The sequence below is a fragment of the Dermacentor albipictus genome, unplaced genomic scaffold, assembly GCF_038994185.2.
Source record: "Dermacentor albipictus isolate Rhodes 1998 colony unplaced genomic scaffold, USDA_Dalb.pri_finalv2 scaffold_23, whole genome shotgun sequence".
NCBI classification, from domain to species: Eukaryota; Metazoa; Arthropoda; class Arachnida; order Ixodida; family Ixodidae; genus Dermacentor; species Dermacentor albipictus.
In genome coordinates, this window is record NW_027225577.1 from 1827834 (window position 1) to 1853055 (window position 25222).

Sequence of the window (25222 nt, forward strand, 5' to 3'; positions counted from 1 at the left end):
CACGTGCGAACGGGTCGCCGCGGGTACGCGGGAGGAAATGGAGGCGGGTGCTCCCCACAAACTCAAGCGCCACGTAAAAATTGGTCAAAGTGCATTTCGAGTCTGCCCGTCGTGACACATGTCGCGAAGTGCAGATTTTTTAATTTATTTATTTTATTTATTTCAGAATACTGCAGATAGTAAACATAGCCCTTGACCTTTATTCAGACTCAGCAAAGACCACCTAAAAGTCCCAAATAATTAGGAGTCCAAAATGTTGAATTAGCTAGAAAATATGTGTTTTTATTTCACAAGTAGCCAAAAAAAAGGTTGTCGATAGAACAGACTGGTGGGCTAGTTGGTGCTGCATAACTTGATGACGAAGACACAGCAGAAGGGGACGAAGACACAGCGCTTCGACTTAATCCCCTTCTGTTGTCCTACGTGCTCTCTTGTGCTTAACCTCAAATTAGGTTGTCAATGCTGCTCCTGCTTAACCTCAAATTAGGTTGTCAATGCTGCTCCGTGCATATACACCTGCCTGTGATCCTGTTAGTCCTTATTTCGACCATTGCCGTGGTGTCACCACAGATTGACGAAAGTACAGGCACAGAATCTCCATCCTCTGGTGACATAAAGAGAGATAGCTTCGGCAGACGAATCATCATGTACTTCTTAGCGATAGTAATTGCCCAGTACTTCGGACATTGCCATCCTCGTTGAGGCATACATAGAGGATAGATTTGGTGCCATTAAGAACTGCTTGATGATTTTAAGTGACAAGAATTCATGCTAGCAATCAAAGAAGTCACCCGGGACCGTGTTACTATTTAACACTAACAGGGACAAACGCTGGATGCTCGCATAACAAGCCACAAATGCAGCCAACTTAGCAGCTTGGCTTGTCTTGTGGTATGGGACACATGGTTTGAGCACACTCAGTGACTACTCGAATGACTAGGCTTCGTTAGTTTTGGTTTTGAGGAGGCCGCTGCAACATATCAAAACAAAAATATTGCTTTTTCTGGTAGATTCTGTGACCGAATTAGCTCACAATCAAGAGGCAGAGCCAAATTATTAAACAGGGTATTGTTAGGTGTCTGAAATTTCAGTCATTCTTATACATTACGTTCACAGGGCCAGTGGCAGTACCGCAAGGCTATACGAATAATTGGGCATACTATCCGTATTATCAGTGTCCGAATTATTAGTTGGCGACTGTATGGCTTCCTCTATTATCAGCAATAGCAGCCTATTTTCTAAACCAGTGCAGAAAAAGGCATACTCCATACAGTGGCAAAAAGAAACGCACCTGGGAAGTTGTCGGTGAGTTTGTCTGAGGATAGAGAATGCAGCGGTTCTCCTTGCAACTGGATGAGAAAGAAAGCATGGGCAAACATAAGTATTTACTCTTCAGGAACAGCATAGAGTATATATTCTTTTTTTGAGTTTACATCATAAAAACACTAGGTCCTGTCTAGACTGGCTTATTAACGTTCAAATTTATTAAATTGGACAAAATTCACCTAATGCAAAGCACTGTGTGCAAGGAAACAATGTAAAGGAGAAATATAGCGCATGACATTACACTGTACAATTTCAAAAAATCTCTGTGATGTCACAGATTGCAACAACTGGGTGAATCTAGTTACCATACTTTTCAGAAGAAAAAAAAAAGGGTCATAACACAAAAAAACAGAACAACTATATATATATGTATTGTCATATCATAATAAGCCAACAAACACTGATACCAAGCAGAACATAGGGGAAATTACTTGTGCTTAATAATTGAAATAATGAAACAATAAAGTAACAAACACTATATATATAGTCGATTCCGGATATATCGAACTTGAAGGGGATCGCGAAATAGTTCGATATATAGACAATTCGAAATATAAGATATGCAAGTCAAAAGCTTCTCTAACTCCACACATCTCAAGGCAGTTTCCCGATGTCGTGACTAACGGGAACTTACTGATCTGTGCCTCCACTCCAAGGCACGTAAAAAAAGAAAAACACAGCACAATGACCAAGCACTTTATTTCGGAAGAAAAATATCTGTGACCTTTGCTTGCTTTTTCTTCTGCACCATCAAGTTCATTAAGCTGTCCTCAATTTTACTGACAGTGTCCAAATGAGAAAGGCCAGCTCTTTCCATTGTGCCACAACAGTGGCGAATTACACTGAAAGGTGATACAAGTTCAGCTGCAGTGCATGGTGATTGGTCCTCTTCGTCAGAACCTTCGCTACTGCTTGAGTCTGCATCCTCGTCACCCATGATGTCAGCCACAATCTCCGCATCAGTGCGATCCGCTACAGCTTGCACGCCGTTGTCAGCGCTGACGAAATCGCGTGCTGTAACGCCGCCTGGGATGGCGCCTGGGAATGCCAAGACAACCAGGCATACAATGCCTTCTCAACCTTGTCAAAGGTTGGGACGTGCACACGACACACTCCAGCGTGACTGGACTGCACTGCCTTCAGCTTAACATTGGCTTTGTTCTTGAGGATCATACTCGGGGTGTTGCGAGGAACTCCGAATGCCGCGGCGACCGATGACTTTTTCTCGCCAGCCTCCCCCCGTCGAATGATGTCCGCCTTTGTTGAAAAATCCAAATTCTTGCATTTTTTTTGCTGCCATGGCTCCGGAACACGTGCCAAAAGCGGAAAGAAAAACGCACTGCACCACACGAGTCTCAAGCCTTCGCGCTGGCCTCGTAAATAAAAGAAACAAAGCGAATCAAAAGACGCATCGCTCCGCGTCTCCGCACTACCACAAGCCCAAGCTGCACTGACCTCATTCGTCTCGCTGCGCCAGCGGTGTCAGCCAACTGAAACACAGGAAATGGGCACCTGCGTTCAGCCTGGTTTCTACCTCCCACTTCCCTTTCACACCTAATTGCACTCCAAGCGCTCCTCGTCACGTGCCTTTTACCCACATGCCGTTAGATCGCGAGAACATTTTACCCACATGCCAAGGCACGCGTGAGATCGCGGGAGCATCACGAGAGCTTCGTAAGGTGAAGCGCACTTGCAGGGGTTGGGTATGGTGGGAGAAGACACTTGCCGGGGCGCAGCTCAGCACGGAGTTCGATACATCAATATGACGGTGCACGGGAGTTCTATATACATGAACAACAGCGCTGTACTTTTGCATGGGATTCCCAAGGGCATTTTTCAACTGTTCGATATAGGCAATAATTCAATATATCCGGGATCCACTTTATGTGTATATATATATATATATATATATATATATATATAAATGAGAAGGAAGGGGATTAACTGAGGGGCCCGCTTTTTTTGTTAGTCATATCATAAGAAGCCAACAAACACTGACACCAAGGACAACATAGGGGAAATTACTTCTTAATTACTGCTTAATAAATGGAATAATGAAACGATCAGCGACTGTATTTGTAAAGAACTATCAGCCTAGATTCAAATAAATACGGCATATATATATATAGGTATATATATATATATATATATATATATATATATTGCAGTATTAACGACATTGTGTTATGATGTCAGAAATTTTGCTGCATCTTCGAAGATTTTAGGCAAGTTCATTTTCTACAAAGTGAGCATACAGGATTTGCCAACTTGAACTTTCTTTAATTCAGGGAAACATGCCTTTATATATATATATATATATATATATATATATATATATATATATATATATAAAGGCATGTTTCCCTGAATTAAAGAAAGTTCAAGTTGGCAAATCCTGTATGCTCACTTTGTAGAAAATGAACTTGCCTAAAATCTTCGAAGATGCAGCAAAATTTCTGACATCATAACACAATGTCGTTAATACTGCAATTGAATACACAAGACAGCAAGGAAAGTTTGACTTTCGATTATGATTTTTTATACCTTTCTTGACATGCTGACATGTTTCCAAAATAAGTTAGATTAGACTAGCTTATGGCATTAGTGTGCCTTTAGAGAACAACCTGTGTGGTTAAACCCAACCTACCGGCAAGGACTAGATCCATGCCAAAGAAATTGCCTCTACTTACTCAGTTGTGCACACAACTCTCGAATCCTTGACAAGCTCTAGCCAGTTCTTTGGTACCGACTCCTTGTACTGCTCCTGGTACATCTGCGGCACGACAGTGCTCCAAAGGCCGTTGCTCTTCTGCGACACTAACTGGGAATAGAAGCCACAAATTTGGACATCGACAAAAACAAACCCCCCCCCCCAAACATTTGTGACTTGCACCAACTGTTGTGTCATTACACCTACACAAAGATGCTAGGAACATTCCACAAACCAGAATTTATGTTAACCTGCCAAACTCAGTGTCATTACCACCTATAGAGTGAGGAATTGAGGATATTTCCAAAGCATAATGTTATTTTATATGCGCTTTGCAGCTGCTACAGACTGTTTCTTATGTTCGATAACAGCAGCGAGCCTGCAGCCCCAAGAAACTTCCGGTCACATGCTTTATCAGCCTACCATGCTGGAATAAAACATGCATTTTCAAACTGTATTAAGTTTTCAGATAAAAGAAAGATACATAATGCCTCAAGACTAATACTTACAATTTTTTGTTTAACTTAGAGCAAGATAGACATGTAAAATTCTAATTATGTGAAGGGGAAAACTGTTAAATATGTTAAATATCTGCAGGCTTCTGCTTTAACGCACTCCTGCTACTCACCCTAGTCTTTCTTTTTTCACTATATTTGGTGGACTAGTTCAGTAGGCAAACACAGAAGCGGTCCAGGGCCTAGGTTTGAAAGCAGTGAAAGGGCATATATGGCGCAGTAAACTGTGTCACTAGTGACAAGAATTCTTTCTGTGGCATGTGCGGCAGATCAACACGGAGTACAAACGCTTGGCGAATGACCATGATTGTCATTTCTTGCCGTGGTTTAAATGAATTTATGTGTTTCGGACGCTCCAGAGGCTACCATTCACACACAAAAGAATGGATAGGACAATTTAGTTTTACATTTGTAACCTACATATTAAATAACCCAAAATGTTACATACAGATCAGTCCGGAAACCATGCTTACAGTGTCCTTCATAGACAATCTATGATCCCTGGATATAAAACCTCAAGAACTGCATGCTATTTGCACAGATGCACTGAAATAATTTTCCCTAAGTGCTTAATATTTATTTTCTACTTTGCCATAAATTCCGTGAAGCATAAATGTCTCTTTATATACTAAAACTGTTCATTAGAAAGCCTCAGCACCTTTTGTGTTATTTTGCACTTGTTACATTGATTTATACTGTGCAATGCCTTGCACAGTTCACCAGCTTCCAAAACACAATGAAGCTACTAACAAGAAATGCTCCAGGACACAAGATGCCAGCTAGGATAGTCTACGGTAGACGCAATAAACATAACTGACTAATTCTAACCTCTTTAATTCGACCGACAAAATCTTCGACTTGCTTAGGTGTCGATACACTGGTCTCTTGCATCTGGCTCTGCAAACCTGCAAAGAAAAAAAGTTAACTGCAACAAAAACAACAAATGCAACCAGTATTGTGCAATACTTGTACAAGGTGATTGCTGCTATCGTAAGACATGGTTCAAGCAACACTGAGTGAAACAAATGTGCCTGCAGTGAACACAGCTGCGCACACAACCAGCCTTTGCTGCTGGGCACTTATCCAAGTCAGTTGCTCCCCCTGGCCCAATAATAGCTCAGAAAGAGCACAAGTGCAGGGAGCATGCTTTTCATTCAACAGCGAAAGCATTAGTAGCAAAATAGAATAACACGGAACTGAAGCAATGTGCAACGAAGCATTAGTTTGAAGAGAAATATGGTGACTTGTAAGAATGCAAGGTGAGGTCTTGGAGATAGGTACCAGCACTTTGACAAGAGGATTGTTTTGTCAGCGTAATACTGTTTTTTTTTTTCTTGTACCTTGCTTGAATTAACGCTGTCACACAGTGTACTCTTAGTAACGTAAAAAAAAGGAAGACTTGCAGCCTCTTTGCAGCACCGTGTGACAGCATGAACGAGCAGCAACCTTTCGACACTTTACACTGCAGTAACGTTCCATTCCCATGCCTCTGACAAACTTTTACTTGCATCCAAAGTGCACCTGGCTCATCCTTGACATTCCTTGGGTTACCATTTTGTTTGTGGCCAAAGTTAACCTTTATACCTCTGGTTGTAACATTAAAGGGCTCCTTACCAGGTCTGGCAATGTTGAGCTAAGTGGAGTGCATACAATTACACCACTACGCACCCCGAAAACAGCTGCCATGTGCCCTTCTCCTTGTGGGCGTTGCGCTCCCAGCTGGAGAATTGATGTAATTCGCACAAGTGTGCCTACGTAATTTGCAGTGCTGCAACGTGCCTCACAGTGACACTTGACTATGAGAATTATTCAAGGCAATAGCAATTATTTGTTTTATCTGTTGCTTCAACAGATTAATTAAAGTTTAGAAAAATAATAAAACTTACAAACCAAATGTGTGTGTGTGTGCCTGTATGTGTGTGTGTCTTGTTTTTGTTTGGTACTTCCAATTCGTCCGTTTGTTTCCATGTTGTGTAATTGCGAGCACAGACAACAAAGCTGCAATCTTCTATTGTGTTCCAGAGCGTGATCTGCTTGCGTCTACAGTCGACAACTGATGAACTCAATAGCGAACGTAAATAAGTCCAAATTATCGAATGTCCGAAAAACTAATGTATCCAAAAAAGATTATTTTGTTTACGTTTTAGGGCCCTGTGCAAGGAAGAAGTGGTCAATTCATTTCGTTATGCACTTCCGCTTACATGAAACCAAGTCCCCCTGTATTTTTGCCAGTTTGGTGTTGTTTCTGTACATCGATGCAAGGACTGCTAAGGCTCGAGTCTGATCCGCATGTGAAAGCTCCGGAGCACACTGCCCATCATCATCATCTGAGTTAGAGTCGCAGTTTGACGGTGGGAGAACTTGCTCAATAGTTTCATCGTTCAGTGACACTGTGCTGTCATCTGCAAAGTCTTCAGATGTAACGGCCGCAGGGAGCAGCATTTGAGCTCGTTGTGCTAGGGGGCAGTTCATGCTCTTCAGTTGCAGAAGAGCATGACTCAAGACTCATTCGGAGTTGGACTGCGAGGGCACTGTTGGTGCCATTTGACGCAGACTGTCGGTAACTTCACAAGAGACTTTTTGGAGCCAACATAGCGCTATCTGGAATGCATACTGCACAAACAAAGAAGCACAAAATGGCGCAACGCTGTTTGGAAGGCAAATTTAACAAACAAGAACGGGCCATGCGCAGTGGTGCCGGAATGGATGTGATGATCATGATGTTGATGCGACCTCACAATTCAGACAAAGCCTATAAGATTGGCATTTTCAGTTAAATCTCTGATGTGTAGTGATGTGACCAAGGCAAGGCCTCAGGGATTACCACCTAGCGTGTAATCTCTGAAGCCATACTTGATGTCTCGTCGAGGTTGCCGGAGGGAATAATGGGGGCTGAGTCAGTGTTAGCTACAGCCATGAACCGAGTCCGAATAATCGGATATAGATGGTGCTGGGGGCTGTCCGAAATAGCGGTAATCTTTACACATTAAGTCTATGGGGCCATTGGTTGTGCCGCAAAGCTGTCCGAATTACCAAGCACGTCTAGACAGGGGGTCTACCAAGTTGAAATTTCCAAATTCCCTGAGTTTTCCAGGTTTTCCCTGAGCACCTTTGCAAAATTCCCTGAATGAGCCAGAACTTTCTTTTATGTCAAGACAGGCTGGACACCATGCTGCCCGACGCTGTCACTCTCTAGTAAGCATGTTGAGACAAAAAAATGGCTTAATCTAGTTTGAATAGTAAGGAGTAATATCTATTTTATTTAAAAAGAAAACAGAACGAAGGTGTTAGTAAAATGCACAGCGAAAAAAATGATAAAACCGATTCCAAATTGAGTCGAACATATTCAAATACGAATGAAAAGGAGATGCATACATAAGTAAATATTTCTGAATATGGGCTATTTCTATCAAGTGATAGCAAGCTCATCGGTATGAGGCGTCAACCTCAACTGTCCTGACACACTCTCAGCCCGTACAAAACATCTCAGTGTTGGGTTTCACTGCTTTAAAGAGTTTATTTTTGTTTGCATGAGGGATACCTGCATCTCGGTGTCAGCCAACAGTTCGTTTTTTGAGCTCAAGCTCCTTCAAAGAGGCAGCGGCACGTTTCCTTTCCCGTCAATTCCTCAGTGCCTCGGTCCTTTCTGTTCTCATCCTCCTTCTGCCATGCGTTCACCCCTGGATCATTTGAAGCATCCTCTTGATCAGTTGTACAGTCAACATCCGATTTTTCGGACTCCCTTGGGGCCGCAATAACGTCCGAAAAATTGGGCAGTTTGAAAAAAATGAATGCATGTTTTTTACTGCCCTTAAGGGCTCAAACTGCCACAGGCATATTCAAAAAAGCTCTGAAGGCCTGTCGGTACACGTACACGGCTCCGGCTGCCAGTGGATCTGCATGCGAGAGCGCCGGTTCGAGGGGCCAAGTAATCAAAATGGCAGCGATGGTGGCTTTGATTAATGCCGTTTCGAACCTGCAGTCACGGTAAAATGTCCGGAAAATCGGTCGTCAAAGGGTTCTTGCGTCTGAAATTTCAGACGTTCTGATACATTGACTCTGTGGGGTACGTGGCGGTTTTTGGTGGCCAATTTTTCTTGGCATCGTCCCATCAGACACACACTTTGGGGGTGAACGAATTCAAATAATCAAGCCAAAAAAGTGAGAAAGTCCCGACCTGCACTGTACCTAAAGAAACCATGACAAAAAGATTCACCAACGATTATGATATTATCTAAATTTGAGTGCAGCTCTACACGTGTTTTCATTTCGCTACATATTGAGACAAAGAAACGCAGCAGAGTCAGCAATCGTCAAAAATCTGATCTACGAGTCAAGCGTGTGAGCTTTTATACATGACTCGTCAAAGCTTCCGGTGTAACAGCTGGTGCCGTTTTGCTTCCAGAAAGTACTACAAAATTCACGTTGCGCATACAATCCGATTACAAGACAATCGCAAACCATGACAATTGAAACAGGTGCGAACGAGGCAAAACCAAGCAAACCAAGCAAGCATGAGTGAGAGCTGACGCGAGCAGACGATAGTACGAAAAGAGCGGTCCGGCTGAGACGAATACTATGCATTGAGTAGTCGGGTGAGTCCGCATGAAACCATTTTCTTGCGCGCATGTCACTGGAGGGTTTGTTCTCATTGGTGTCCACCGTTTGCAGTTCGTGTCTTTCCTCTGCCGCTCCAAGTTCACACCTGCATGTTTTGCAGTTGTCCTCATTCACTCGGTTACACTGCCGCTGCTGCCCCTCACCACAAGAACAGGCCATTAAGAGCAGCGCTATAATAAAAATTAATAAAATAAAAGCCTGACTTCTGTGCACAATGCACTCGGTGACGAAGCCTGAGGCACCAATGAGTGAAATGCTTAGCCACAAGTCTGAGGAGTCCGTGCATTATGCTCTTGATCACCGAGTCCAAGGCGCACCGACGCTAGAAATGCCTAGCCACAGGTCCAAAGACTATGTGCACCAGGTGCATGGCTTCGGGTCCTGAGGATTGCATGTGCCATGTGCTTAGTCACGATGTCTAAAGCAGCAATGCTCGAAAGGCTTATCCACGTGTCCGAGGATGCCACGCGCCGAGTGCTTGGTCATGAAGTCCGAGTTGTCGATGCTCGGAATGCTTAGCAGCGGATCTGAGAGGCCAGTAACGGATTGATCGGTTGCGCTTCTGCGATGTCCGCATTGAGCCCAATTCAGCGAGATTACAGGAGTTGAAATGTCGAGTGCTTGCGAGGTGCAAATAGTAGACAATGCTGCTTTACAGCAAGCACCAGACCAATGGCGAAGCATGCTGCAGTCAGATGGTGGGCAAGGCCGATCAACGACTCTGGAACAACCTGCATTCATTTGCTTTTTGTGCCCTTGTTTCTGATGGAGGAGCTAGTTGAAGCGGCAAATCTGAACATGAAGAAATGCAATCTCCGATGAGACCAAAATAGCGGTGCTTGATAGCACCACACTGGAGATATTGTGACTTACTAAATGCATTTTTCGTGATGCCTGTGAAATTGTTTGCCACCTTCGCCGATACAAAAAATTCGTTAGAGCATTTCTACGTGTTTTTCAGAGAAGATATTTCGGAATATGATAAAAAGAGAGTTACCAAAATTAAAAACACGACTTTCAAAAAATTTATTTTTTGGACATTTTCCGAAATGAGAAAGCCGCATCCCCCTTTAGTTTCAGAGCCCAGCATCAGTTAGAGTAAAGTTTTTCTAGGCTAGTATTCACATGAAAAGCGCTTCTTAGTACTGAAGGAAGGAGCAATTATAACAGCAATGAATGCAGTGATAAGCAAGAAACTCACCGTCATTCAGGCCAAGGAAGTAGACGGCCTTGCGTGCAGCCTCCTCCTCAGCCTCTTCCCGTGACTCTTTCTCATCCGGGTATGAATAGAAGGACTGTACATCCACTTTCAGCGTTGCCAGCCACACCAGGGGGCCCTTCTTTGAGCTGCGGCTGCTCAGTGCACTAAACGACACCGTGACGCCCCGGCTTTGACCGTACTCCTCCACCAGCTCACGGCAAGTCTTGGGGGCTGGCGAAAAACAAAGACGGCAAGCACTACTACATAGGGCGGCTACCGCTTTCACTGGGACCATGTTACAACTGGGCTTGAACAGACTCATGGAGGCCACTTGAAGTGGCAGTATAAAGTATAAATATGCAAGCAATGAGTATCTTGCAAAATCGGTTGCTATGTTTTGTTACGTGTTGTTTTGTCAGCCTGGTGAGAAATTCCAGAATTTAGAGCATGCAACATTTAAACAGTTACTACAGGAAAATCAAATGGCATATATTGAAATGAGAATTGCTGGAGTTTTAAAAATGTATATGTAGCTACAGCAGCGTCGTAAAGGTTGCTTGATTACCACTCAAATGTTGCGAGTAGCTCATTAACACTTAAAAAAATCTTGAAAAGGGCCATTTGAGGAGTTGCAGAGTGCTTTCAAAATCTCTGAACAACTGTGAGAAAATGCTAAGAATTAGCTAATTGAAACTTCACGGAGCGATGGAAGAAAAGTTCTATAAAAGTTTATAGTAGTTCTAAAATTTCTCTAGGCCAAGAAACATTTGGCAGAGCTTTGAGTAGGCTGAAATAGCACGAGTGCTCATGGCAATTGCGCAGTGCAGGTTAGAATTACACCTGCAGTTTGCAATAGGGTTTCTAACCGCCCAAATTTTGCAGCACAGTACTGACTTTTCAGTAAATGTCCCGAGCCATGACTTGACTCAGTCAGGATGGCCAAATGTCGAAACACCGTTGTTTTTTCTACAGAATAACAATAAATAGACCAGATTTCCTTTTTTACAATGCCTAACAGCTCGGTTGCACATTCTTTTTGTTTTTATGCTCTGTTACGCTGTCATAAACATTAACGCGGTTTCATTTTGACCTTGGTTTTAGTTGTGTTGCAGGTCATAATTGGTCCAAGTACCTCTATTTGTATTGGTAGCTGTATTAGCCAGGGAACTATAATGCACCTTTTTTGTAATAAATCGCAACACGATAAGACTAAAAAATTAATCCAACTCTATTACACATACAGACTAGTGAATCCTGGCACTGACAGGTACAGTACCAGGGTCAGTGATTTTTGGCAGCCCCCCCCCCCCCTCCTCCTCAACTCCATTTTTCCCCCTCCTTTCCGCACATTTCTTGAAGCATACTCATCCCTAACACTGTTATAAACAAGACAAACTGAACAACATAAATACAATGGCGTGACACTGTACTGTGAACAAATAGATGTATTTCAAATGACATATTTCAAATAATACTGTGAACATATAGAATTGTTTCTCTATTAGGTTGCCTTTCTAAATAAAAAAATTACACCAAATTCTAGAACACACTGTGAAATAATTTTGTGTTCTACATTGCACCTTCTTTTTTGCACTGCCTGCTTAATTCCTTTTGGTTGTATTGTGCTACCTGCTTGAGTTCTCAATTTCCCATTGTGCCATATGTAAACAAACACAAACACCAGACTATGTCCATTTCCATCTGCTGTTTTTTTTTTTCCATTGTTTCCTTCATGCCTGCCAGATCTTCTGCAGAGAAACAATAATCTGGAGGCAAGCCTGTGCAGCACAGATGGTGATGTGCAAGAGCAAGAGGGCACTTGGCTCACACGCTTACCAGGTGGCGTGGCCGGCGGTGTGGGCAACTTGGGAGGTGGTGGAGGCATCGGCGTGGCTGCAGGCTGCAGTGTCGAACCATCAGAGGCTGTTCGAGGCATGCGCAGCGGCGCCCTTGACACAGGCTCCCCGACACCATTGCCTGGTGGGCTGCTGGACCCCAAGACAGGGGAGAACCCATTGCTTGGCCGCTGCCACCTGGGAGGGACCTCGTACTTGAAGCCAGGTTTCGTAGATGGCTGTCTCTGCACATAATGATAAGCCAAGGTGACATGAGGGTAGCATAACAGGGCAACTCCTCACCATGGCAAAACCCTTCTGCAGAAGCTTTCAAGATGGAGGAAACTTCATGACAGGGAAAAATTTCATCCACCCGACTGCAGCACAAAGCTACAAAGAAAACCCAATACAGGTTTCTGGCAAAGAAAGCTTCGCATTTGAAGAAAAATTTGTCTTGGTGTCCCGAAGAAAGTGTATCACGGGCCCCTCTTTTTTTCTTTCCTTCACTGTTGTGATTTCATAAATGCGGAGGAGCCTTTGTGCGGGAATGACCGCAATGGCATCTCAGGGTATGCGCTCTCATTCAGCCGCTGTTGCTGTACCCGACGGCCACTTCATGCATGTGTCACACAGTCGTCTCACGCTCAGCTGTATTGGGGGGCAAAGATTCATTAGACATGCTCAATTTTGTTGGGTGTGCGAGATGTTATCACGACCATTTTTGGCTGCTTAAACTCTGTTTAATAAACAACGTTCCTAAACCATGTTCCTTCTCTTTGGTTTCAGGACATTGGCTAACGTTGTCCTACCATCACGGTTTCCCTACAGTGGGCAGCGGAGGAAATGCTGCCCACTGTTCTGTTTGAACGCACAATCTTTTGAGGGGAGACTCGACAATTCAATTGTTGATTTAATCAGCTCCTCCAAATCTTTTATCCTTGTTGCAATTCTAACACGTTCCTTTACCACGTGAGAACATATTAGACAGAAATTTGAAGTAGAAGTCGAGAAAATTTCACTTGTCTAGTACGCCATGGACAAAAATCAGGTGGTAAACCAGGCTTCTGGAGGTCCCGTTGCACTGCGGAGAGTGCAACTTTCCATTGACTTTCCATCTTGGTACTTTCCATCTTGGTACCATCCCAAAGAGATGGGGGCTTCAGATAGCTGCAACGGCCTATTTCACTGTTCAAAACTAAAAGCAAGAGAAGAAAGTGAAAAGATAAACTTGCAAAGCGGTTCTTTACAGTTTTCATGCACACACAGTGAGCGCTCCTATTGGTTGATGCAGATTTGAATCATTGGCACGCATTTCACGTGCATTTTGACAGCAGCAAGCTGAGCATTTCCTTATCCTGGCGACAATTGTCTATTGTGGCAGGCTGTGTCGGTGTCTCTAGCTTCTTTCATTATTGCAGGCAAAATGATAAGCTTTTGAATGCACCAATCAAAATGGTGAAATGGTTGTATCGAAAAAAGAAAGAAAGAAAAAAGACTTACCATATTTACTTGCATAATGATCGTACTTCTTTTTTTTTTAAACTAGTGATGCAAATTTAGGGGTACGATCATTATGCGGGGTTAATTTTATGCAAATAAAAAAAATTCGACCTGTTGTCATCCCGCAGCAAATGCGGGTTGACAACAGGTTGACAAAAAGATGGCTGCCGCAGTAACAGTGCGGGACATCAAAACAAAAATGGCAGCCGATGGAGCAAGCCAAACACAATTTTGTTTCTTCTTGCGAGTACATTACGTGCATTAAGACAGTTTATTCCATATCAATAATGAATAATATGATTAATATCAGCAAGTTTGCGGCAATAATGTAGCCATGTAAACTTTGAGGGGCCAGAAACAGAGATAGACATAGAAAGACGTGGCAGGCATGCTACGAAAACTGTGGCACTTGTCTTCACTACAATCCTAATATGGCACGTTTCCGCTAAGGATGGGCAAATCTTCGCTGTATTACAAGTGCTGGCATATGAATAGGGTACACTTCTAAAGTATCAATGTAAATATAAATGTTGTAAATGTTGTTTCCGCTCGCGATTTGTTGTATGCCAGATGTGAAGTGAAGACGAGTAGTCCAGTGACCATGCCAGCTACTAATAATTTTCATTATGGAATGTGCCTGCAGATATGCCTTTCTTTTTTTTTTTTTTCCTGTCACACGCGATATGGGGGGGGGGGGGGTCGACTTACATTCGAGTCGACTTACAATCGTGTAAATAGGTACGTAAAGATATTGTGTTCACAACTCCCAAGGAGTGGGATAGCACATACTTTTTTTCAAGTTTGCACTGAGCATACACCCTGTAGTGAGATACATGTATTATTTATTAACAATGATTTCTCTTTAGACAGAGTACACAAGTGGCAGCAAACTTGAAACAGCAGAGTCACAAGCAACACTGTTTTTAGACCACAGTGACTTGTTCCACAACTTTGTTCTTGCCAATTTTGACTGTTTCTGAATAGACTTGCTCAAAGCAAGTACCTCTCTGGTATATGGAATCTCGCACTGCCACAAGAAGGCAGCCCCAGTACCACCACAATTTCTGTTTTGGACGCATATTTTGCAATCTCTCACTGCCCCATCTTTTAACACCTTAAATACTCTTTTGCAAGTGGAACTTGTAATTCATAAAACTCGATACAACATTTGTAATATCTTGGAACAAGCCGAAATTCGTAAACTGTATTGAAAATACGAGAGCATATTCAACAAGTGCTTTTTGTAAAAGTAAGTGTGTTGTTTACTTCGCTCCAACAAGCATAGCTTATCATAATGAGCGTTCACCAAGCTGCACTCGCATTGAGAGGTTGGCAAATGCAGTTTGCAAAGTATCTGAAACCAATTTCACATGCCCTATACAAAAGTAAACTGAAGCAGCGTGTGCTAAAAAATTATTCATCAGAGGGCTCTCACCAGCTGTGGCAGCCCTCTGCCTGTCCCACGATGAGTCCTCCTAGGAGGTAGCGGCATGGGGCTCAGAGTTGCAGCTATGGTGGATGGCTTCTGGCTGTCCAGCCTGCTCTGATAGCTGGCGAACCTCACACTGGGCCCAGTTCTGGGTGCAGGGTGCCTGCTTGGACGCTGCAAGGGTGATAAAACATTAGATCTGAACATGGGGCAATTATGGGCAGCTTTGAATCCACAACAAAGCTGAAGCCTTAAAGAAGCACTGACCTGACAGTCTCAACTTTTAATGTCGACTGTTAATAAAGGTCCAAAAAACAAAACAGTAGAAAAATGACTGGCAGGCTTAAGAGTGCAATGAATAAATTACTATAATAGCCTTCTATGAATCAGTTTCAGTTCTTTCTATTAACCTAAGAGGTGACTGTGTTATGACATCAGGATGCATAACCTTGGTCACGTAGGAGCAGAACATAGCATTTTGGGACTCACATTGGCTCACTCACTCATCTACTATGCTACTACATCAGGCAACACAATGAGTGAAAGCACGATGGACCACTAAGTGATACAAAACAAATGCCAACATGTTGTGACATTCTGCTCCCAAGTGACCACGTTCTGCGTCATGACTTCATAACGCAATCGCCTCATGGGTTAACGAAACCAAAACTGGTTTGTAGAAGGCTGTTTAAAGTAAACTATTAAGGCATTCTGAGACTTACCAGTAATTGTTTTATTGTTTTGAGGCCATGGACCTTCATTTCCACAAGAAGTTAAAGTAAAAAAATGTGATGTCAGTGCTGATATCTCTGTGTCATTATCATAACGTCATGACAAAGAGGAAAATTTTCCAACACCGTGTTGGAATTAGCGGTGAGAACTTCGAGTGGTGCCCTCTTGCGAGTAACCTCACGGCCAGGACGCTGCTAACTCCGGCTCGCTCGGCTGCCGTGCGCGCTTGTTCCCTTCGTGTATGCTTCAATTATGGGTGGCTCGAGCCATTTTTATTGAAGGATATGTCGGTGTCTGTCTGCTGCTATGCCTGATCCACAGTTCATTTTTCAAAAGTGCATGAGTCAGGAAAATTTGCGGCTTTATTATCGCGAGCTATGTAGTGTTGAATGGGTCTACTGGTTTTGCAATGCATATATGCACCGTGTCTGTCCATAAATATTGTGTAAAAAGAATGGCTGCAAATTTAACACGCGAAATCGTGTATAATGCTGCACTAAACACTTAACATTCCCTTAGCGGTATTTGGTGTCAACCTGTCATCCGTGTTAGAAAGACACTGCCCATCGAAGCTATCATCATGATTCTTATTAATCTGGTGAGTTGTTCTAGTCAAATGTGGCCACTTTATTAAAGAGTAAAAGAAAGGGTTAGGCGTGCATTTTGTATGAAAAAGTTTGCTGCTACTATCACCGCTCTCTGAAACAGATCCCCATAAAACAAGTTTCTCATGGCTGGTAAAATGATGGCGCGTCATGTACAGTATTTACATAGTTAATTCACAAATAGCATAGAAGCGATCACCTGAAAGAAAAGTTTCATGGTAAAGATCGAGAGCCAATCAATTGCAAGCGATGAAATGTTTCATGGTGGCCCTCAGTAGCCTTTATTGACAATATGGCACACCCCTCCCGCAACGGTAGCAAAAGACTGTTGTTATGGCAAGGAATGCGTTGTTCACGAAACCCATCAGTTTGCAACAACTTCAAATTGAAACCACGAAGCAGTTTTTACAGTGCCAATTGCAATGCCTAAAGTATACTTGAAAGGGAAAATTCAAGCACCTTCTCCTTCACCATGTTTCGATCCAGCGTTGTTTAAATATACAAACGGAAAACTATTTGCTTCGTCAGTACTTAAGAAAGCCTCGCAACCCTTCATAAGGGGGGCACCTCGAGCCTTAAATATTTCACTTGATTTTTTAATCTCCACCGGGGAATTATGATATCTTCAATATGTCCCATACTACTAATAAATGATGTTTCGGCTTCTTTCTGGCTGCAGCCATAAGGTCCAAAAGGCGTATTTCACTAAAATATTTGGGCCGAGCAGCCTGTGTCAGTTTGCCAAACAGATTCGTCACGTATTTTCCTGAAGTAACAAACACCAGTAAATTGCTCAAGTTAGTTTGACATGTAGCATGGAAAAGGGATTATATATTGGTACATTCCTTTTCGTATTCTGCAAAGAGCTGTAAGCCTCAATTAGCTTTACTTCAATTACCACTACTTAAAATAAACATGTGAAGAATCGCCTAATCTTGAGAAGCAGTTAAGTATAAACCCCATGCAAGCAATCTTGCACGCGACAGCGACAAGCGACGCGATGGAGATGGCTGTCGCGTTTGCTCGTCGCCTACAAGTTGCACCCCATGCGAGCGACGACTTTGAGCGACGTCTCCCCAGTGTTGCCGGTATGAGGGCAGCAATACAGGCGCCGAAACTAGCTTGACGCGTGCTTTATTAACTTAAGTTGATTTATTTTACTGCAAAAAGCAGCATAAAATATTTTTGAAAGTCTTGCAGTAGGTTCTTATCCTTGCACGTATAAAAATTCAATCGTTTGCTCGTTCCGTGTGACAATCGGAAGTACTGGAGTTATGTACATCCAGTTCCGGCTTTGCGCTATTGGCTAGTCGCTCATAGCACTTCCGGGCGACGAATTCTAGATTTGCAAAACCGAGCGATCGCGCGACAAGACCGAGCGATCTGTTCAAGCGACGGCCCGATCCGTCGCGCGAACCCGTCGCTCGTCGCTGTCGCGCACAAAATCGCGCTAATGGGGTTTAGCCTTTAAAGAAGCAAGTGGTGCTGGAAGAATCTACACTGCAGTGTTGGTTAAGTCCTTGTGTTACTGCCGAGCGTTTCTGTGAAGAATTAATTCATTATTATACCATGAACCACTTGTCATGAGCAAAACTGTTTTAGCAGATTAAAATTAAGGTAACTGTTGTAGAAGTCATATAGCCAGCGCTTGTGGCATTTGCAACGTGGCAGGTGTGGTAACATAACTGGATCCTTATATATGCTAAATTTTTGCAGTTGTCGATCTGCACATAAAAATCCCGCAATGGGCTGGTCTGCGCTCCTTCAGCTGGTACTCTAGCATTGCCTTTGAGAACTGTATTATTGTCTAAGAAATAAGCTCTCTGAATAAATTTTCGCGAACGAAGACGTTGCAAAATACATTTGAGATGACCACCATAAGTATAGGCTACCCAAGCACCGCGAGCGGCGCCACTGCTCCTGACGGGTAGCGCCATCTGTGGCAGAAAAAGTCGAAACTGGGAATATCTACTGCGCATTTCTGCTGCACCGCGCTGCAGCCGCTCGCTTTTTGCGCACGTGCAGGGCCCTCTCCTCGCTTTGCACGTGCGGCGCGTCACAATGTATCGCCTTCAGTGCGGCTTCAAAAAGATCGGCCAGCTATTTTAGGAAAGCCAACTTGTTAAAAGGAGAAAAGCTCGTCAGTCACGTAAACTCTGTGGAGCAGACAATCAACGGCAACGATGCACAGCTCAATGCAAAATGCATTTCCCAAGTGAGCGACAACATCGTGTACGACGTGTGCCTCGAGATGAGTGTCATTCTGTGATATGTTAAAAATACTGATTGTCTATACACACTGCGAAATGAAGCCGCGTACTCTCGATGTTCTTCCTTGTCGAATATGAAGCATATGTTTTAGTTGTTTTGATATGGCAGCCTTACAGTTGTTGTCGTCTACCGTCGGGGACGAACGTTTGCGGCGTGCGAAAAAAAAAATAATTTTACGGCCATCGCATCCCACTGAAAAGCCTGCGAAAATACACTTTTGCTTCGCCCGTTGAAGCATCACCCACTGACTTGGCGGCGAGGCAGCTAAAATTTAAGCACTGGGAAGCCGGTTGAACTGATCACCTTGTTGATTTCGGCGGTCGCGTCATGCCTGCACTGAGTTTTGGGAAAGTATCGGCTTTACAATTGCATAAAACCTGCTGCGCAAAGGCGGTTCAGTGTGAGTGGTGCAGAATTAAAGGCGTGATATGGTATCGTGCGCGTGATGCGCTCGCGTAATTAGCACGCTAGTGAACGCACACTCGAAACAGTGTGCTAGTGTTTATATTAGTAAACGTAAGCATATTATGTTGCCTTTATTTTCGCTTTATAGGGCAGCCTGGAGTATTGTGGCAGAGCTGCAAACTTGGAGTTAGCTTTGGAAATGCGCACCATGCCATGTTGCTGAATATTTCTAGAGGCAAGTTTGGAAGGCAGCTGCATTTGAAAAGTAGTGACAAATGGCTTCACTGTCTTGCGCTTATATTTTTTCTTTCATAGCTGCAGTGGTCGTGCCATGAAAAGCGGAATTCTTGCGTTCGAGAAGGCAGATGCGCCTGCAAAGCTGGCATTACGGCTCAGTGCAAACACACAGATGCAGTGTGCATTTACGTCAGCAATAAAGAAGTAAATTCATGCACCAGCCAGCCCTAGAAATGGGGCAAGCCAAGCGTAAAGCCAAAGAGACGCTTAGAACAAGATGTCTCGGACCTCTTCCCAAATGAGTTAGAAAAACATTCATGCTGTAGAATGCACTGCTTCAGTAAAGTAACTGCACTAGTACTGAAGGTACGAGAATTAGGGGCTCGTTACGGCACAGCAGCCCACGACACCGCAATACTTCGGACCGCGCTTTTCCCTTCGGCGGGGCCGCTTTTGCCATAGTGGAAACTCAACTTCGCGCAAGAAGCCTTTTGACAACATTCCCAGCTGGCGACGCGATGCCCCACTGCCTTGGCTCGACTGAATAGCACGGGCGCGCACGTGCAGTGGCCGCCTGCAAACTGGTTGCACCTGGCTGCGCGGGCTCCATCTATCCCCAGTTTTGCACGGCTCGCTCGCTAGAGCAGCAGTGAGCGCTGTCGTCGCGCGCCCTAACTTGAGCTTGGGTTCCCTATACAAGCAGAAGGAACGAGAGCGAACAAACGAAAACACTGCAGAAAGCGCCCAGAGACCACCCGAACTGCAGCAGACGACAGGCGCAAGTCTGTGCCCAGACGTCACGCGAGCGGAGCTCGCAGCGAATCTGTAGTTCGTTCTCGGGGCTAATAAGACTGGGTATGATGACTTTGCTCACTAAAAGCAAACAAGAGTGCAGCGCACATTTCTTCGGCATGTGATACTGTGTGGCAGCTGCAGCAATCACAGGAACAGAGCAAGCCAACATATCATGACATCGTGACGCATCCACGTGGGTGCTTGCTATCTTATATATAATAAGATAGCAAGCACCCATGCATGCACTTTCAATAATTTACTAGAATACTTGTTTCTATGTGCCAGTTTCAGTTCTCAGGACGTGGATGCGTCACGAACAATGTCATGATATGTTGGCTTGCTCTGTTCCTGTGATTGCTGCAGCTGCCACACAGTATCACATGCCGGAAAAATGTCTGCTGCACTCGTGTGTGTGTGTGTGTGTGTGTGTGTGTGTGTGTGTGTGTGTGTGTGTGTGTGTGTGTGTGTATATATATATATATATATATATATATATATATATATATATATATACATCAACATATACGTATACATACATGTCGTATATATACATATACGACAACAGGGAGTGACAAGGACTCTCAGGTTGGATGAGCAGCTCTAGTCTTCCAGAACAGGCAGTACGTGAGCACTCATTGAGCTTTTTCGATTTGTCATATTGGACTGTCCAGGACTGCTAGCGACGCTAAATACGCAATGTTCATTGGCTGAAAGCATCACCTTGGGCAGTCCAGAACTGCCAGGGATGGATAATCATAAGAGACCCATTGTCTGCTACATGGTAGCCTAAGCACAACAATGCTTGACCACAGGGTGCCAATCTCCGACGAAGTACTACAGATGACCTCTCTACATTCTCTGCCGCATGGTAAACACACCCAACAAATTTTGCCTGATGGTCTCTGCCAGCTAAGCAAAAGTGACATGTTTTCACAATGCTCCTAAAACAGAGTTTGTAATCTGGCAGTAATTTCCGTTGGTTAATTTCTGCAGTAATTATTGTTGGCTACAGGGACAACCCAGCCACATCAGCTGTCTCAGAATCTACAAGTACACCATTTCCTCCGTGTAGTTGAGTTTGCTCGAAAATTGAATAATAAAGTGCTCCTTCTAGTGCTTACCCTGGCTGGCTTTGTTTTGGCAGCTATCTTCTGACCAGCAACAAGCTGGGATACATGAGCAGTGGTGGGTTTGCACACAGGTTGCACAATGATGGTCCCATTGTCAGCTGACCTAACAGCAAAAGGTATGGATTAACACAGACAATTTCCCACAGATATACATCAGTTGACTAAGTAACAAATCAATACAATAAACTAAAGTGAAAATTTAGCTCCTATGCAGAAAATATTTAACCCTTTGAACAACAGGGACATGCTCAATTTATCCAGATATTTCTTTCATTGGAATCAAGAGACATTGCCTATCACATAATTTTAATTTACAAGCACTCCCCATTAAGTCAGAAGAAAGAGTCTAAGGATGACGAACTAGCCATACATGCACACCTTTCTTTCCATACAGTTTTTTAAAGTGTCGCACTCCAGCAATACAGTGCCGCAAACCTGTTTTGAAACCTGCTAGGTATATGCAGCCTTCAAGCAATCTCAGAAAAATTCAAGTAGAGGTAAGCAGTCACACCCAGCTAAGAAGCCATTTAAAAGGGAAAATTTTACTGGAAAGTATTTGTAGCTGCACAGGTTCATGCCCTTCTGGCATATGCTACATGAACAAAAACATGGTAGCCACCCCTACCGCAAGGGCATGCAGTTGCTGCATTGCTGGTAAGATCAAAGGTGCACTGTAGTGAGCACAACTCCAAGTTTCACTTGTGCTACCATGCAGACTCATTATAGGCGTACTTTATGACAATGCCCTTGTGTTGAGGGGGTGAACAAACACTACATTGTTAAGTTATAGCCAGTTAACTGAACTCGTATGCCATGCTATTTGTTTCAAGGGCTTATAAGCCAAACTGCAAATTTCTGACACGAAAACATGCTGAAACAAAGCTAATTATAAGACCTCAAGAGAGGACAAATGTACAAACCATACAAAAAATATGAGAGGCAACACTCACTTCCGAATAGCAGCTGTGTCAGGAATGCTCTCTATGTAGTCAATCAGCTTTTCAAAGCCAAGCATTTGGAACGGTATAGGGCTGCCAATCAGAACTGTGTATTCTTCTGGAAAAAGTAATGTGACCATTCTGTTGCATTTACCAAATAAACAAACATGGTTATCTGTATTGTCTTTTATGAAGTGCTGTAGCAAGAAATTTGAGCGTGGTATGTTAAATAAGCCAGAAAGCATGAAGAGCTCTGTTGCCTTTTAGTCCGACAGTAACAATGCATACATTTTACAGGGTGCAGAATATGCGCTCCTTACAAACTTACAAGCTAGACATTGAAAACCACGCCACAATGTCTCAGCATGGAAGTTCATTTTTTTTTTCATACATATAGTGCCACATTTGTGTTGAATTTAGGAGCTGCAACACCAACACACGGGCGCAGCACATGCCCACAGGCCACCTCCCCACCCATTCCCCTCCGGTATTCAACATGTATGAATTGCAACATTGTTGATTGATGCTTCCACGCGCTTATGTTCCGTTGGTGCCCTACTACCTCAACATATCAATGTTCTCAATACACGCCTCTCGAAACAAAATATGAATGGTCGTAAATAATGTGTCGTGGAAGTTTCGCATTGCGAGGACGTGCAGGGCGCGCACGCCTTCAATTTGCCTTTTTTGGGCAGGAAAGTAAAAGGCAATAAACTTGGAACACACGGCACTGAACATGCGTACAGATGCGTTCATCTTACCTTGCAGTTTTGAGAGCGGAATTCCGCCCTTTTCGCAACTGAGGACAGAGTGGAGAAACGTTTCGACTTCTTGTTTCTTCTGAACCTCCATTGCGCCCTAAAATAGATGAGATAAAATGAACGCATAACCAAAACAAGCTAGCTGTCAAACAACTCGACATGAACGCAATTTTAAACCTCTCGACAACTGTTCGCATATCAATGACAATGTAAATCAATCGTGGCACTTTTCGCGTCCCCAAATTAAGTTTGTTTGGCAGCAGTGTGGAATGTGGTGTAGACAGATGCGGTGAATTTGCTAGAACCAACTTGCAGGCGGTCCAATTCACAGTACCGACCAAATGTCGTCGGATGCGTTACAAACCATTACGAACAACAAGATTCGACGCGAATATACTATAGTAAGCACTCACTTGATCCCAGCGTTAATGCATCAGCGGACAGGCTGATGCATAAGTTCAAGAAACCGATGTGCCAATCAAGGGACGCGGAAGCATACGTCTACAGGGACGTCTCGCAAGACGCGAGGTCAACGCCACTTTGACAGCGGCGTGCTTGCGTCAGAACAGCCATTGAATGATATCTGTACTCACCGATATGCGTTAATCCCGTGTTGCGTACAAATAAAGAAGCTGCTGGAACATGCTACACCGCTAGGTTAGCGTAGCCGCTGTAGGCTTACAACGCGCATAGTTGAGACCACAGAGACTCGAAACCCTTCGAGGCTCGTTCGTCCGTTTTCGTCGTCGTCTTCTTTCTTTCGTGTATCGTTGTGTGTGCGTTCGCCTCTGTGAGACTGAAGATGTTAAGCAATGGCTGCCAGCGTGTCGGCGTGCGTACTTTCGAAGAACGCGACGTGTAACCTTGAATAACAGCAGTTAACGGAAACCGAAAGTAGCCACAGGCGTTCAATACAACGTTGCCAATCTTTCAACAAAAGGTCCCCAGCCAAAGTCCTAAATGTACCCATATGCTCAAACAAATTTCCTGCTTGTCCCTAGATCATGGTGGTCCACAAATCGCCGCTAAGTTAGCGAACTCAACAGTATCGGCACACAGAAACCATGTCAAACTCTCTTTCATTCGGTTCTGTGTAGTGAAATTTCCTGTTCTGTGCACTCTAGAGGGACGTGCATATAGTGGCGTCCAAAACTCGACACCTATGATGGCGTATTTTTGACGCCTAAAATCATAACTGTCGCATTCAACCACCAAAAGCATTTAAATCTAGAGGATGCCACCTTGCAAAAACAGAATTTAGACATAACGTACTTTGTTTAAAATATTCAAGAAAACGTTTCTTTTTTCTCGTTTACCCCTGCGCTCTTTTCTAATCAAATATTGCAGAAAAATTGCATTTTGAAGTTTACATTGTTAAGTGTAACACTTGACACTATCAATAATATTTAAAAAATTCAAAGTTGTTTTTGTATAAAAAGTGACCAAATTCGCGCCTCATAAAGTGGTTCTTCAAATTTTAAATGCAGATCTTGAAGGCTATGCTTTTGCTGGTTGACTGCGGCGGAAGCGAATGTGAGAGTCATTAATTAACCGTTGGTTTTCAACATGACTAGATGAAGTCAGTCGCAAAACTCACTCGAAAAGGTGGCCCCAACCTGTTGCCCATCCGAGGGTGACGCTCGCATCGAATTGCGACCAGGTCACGTGGGAGCGTTCACGCAGCAGACGACAGGCACGGTTAGCGACGTTAGCGACAAGACGTTCATCTTTATTCTATAACGTTCATTTGAGGGATCGTCCGACGCCAGGGCGCAGGCGCCAGTAAGAGCGCACGGGCTTTTGCTCCTTGAATAGACTCTGCCTAGGCCTCAGTAGGCACTACGGACGAGGTTTGTTGGCGCGCGTTGTATGCGTTTGTCCCTAGGCGTGCTGGCATAGCGAAGTGGGGTCGAGCTGGTTTACGCTCGGACGCTGCCTGCCGGCGCGGTGAAATAGATGAAGCACCGGGCACTGACGCTCCATTTGGCGACCGCTGTGTTGGACTAGCGGCGCTCAGTCGTGCCGGACCACAGCTTTCTCGCGCCTTACGCCGATGTTCCTTCGAAATAGAGCAGCAGGGACCGTAGCAGAGGCCGGGCCGCATACATTGAAAATCTAGAAGTCAGAGCAACCGCGTTTGAACGCGCAAGTGGCTGAAAAGCCGCCGGTGACACTCAACGCCCCTGCAACTGCTATGAGAATACGTTGCGCT

At 43.9% G+C, this 25222-nt stretch overlaps 1 protein-coding gene across 3 annotated transcripts in view; it reads right to left on the bottom strand.

The window, feature by feature from the left end:
- LOC139052443 (tudor domain-containing protein 7B-like) overlaps positions 1-24111 on the bottom strand; it is a 101108-nt gene extending 76997 nt beyond the window's left edge. Inside the window, exons 1-10 of one of the 3 annotated variants that reach the window (XM_070529546.1) lie at positions 23604-24111; positions 23011-23107; positions 22262-22367; positions 21303-21414; positions 15143-15310; positions 12209-12452; positions 10373-10603; positions 5380-5456; positions 4017-4147; positions 1292-1349 (exon numbers count right to left, since the gene is read on the bottom strand). In XM_070529546.1, coding sequence (XP_070385647.1) covers positions 1292-1349; positions 4017-4147; positions 5380-5456; positions 10373-10603; positions 12209-12452; positions 15143-15310; positions 21303-21414; positions 22262-22367; positions 23011-23101 — 1218 coding nt within the window. In that variant the 5' untranslated portion in view covers positions 23102-23107; positions 23604-24111. Of the gene's footprint in view, positions 1-1291; positions 1350-4016; positions 4148-5379; positions 5457-10372; positions 10604-12208; positions 12453-15142; positions 15311-21302; positions 21415-22261; positions 22368-23010; positions 23108-23423; positions 23540-23603 lie in introns of those variants that run through there. The other 2 variants (XM_070529548.1, XM_070529547.1) reach the window with 2 other exon arrangements.
- Between the last annotated feature and the right edge of the window lie 1111 nt (positions 24112-25222).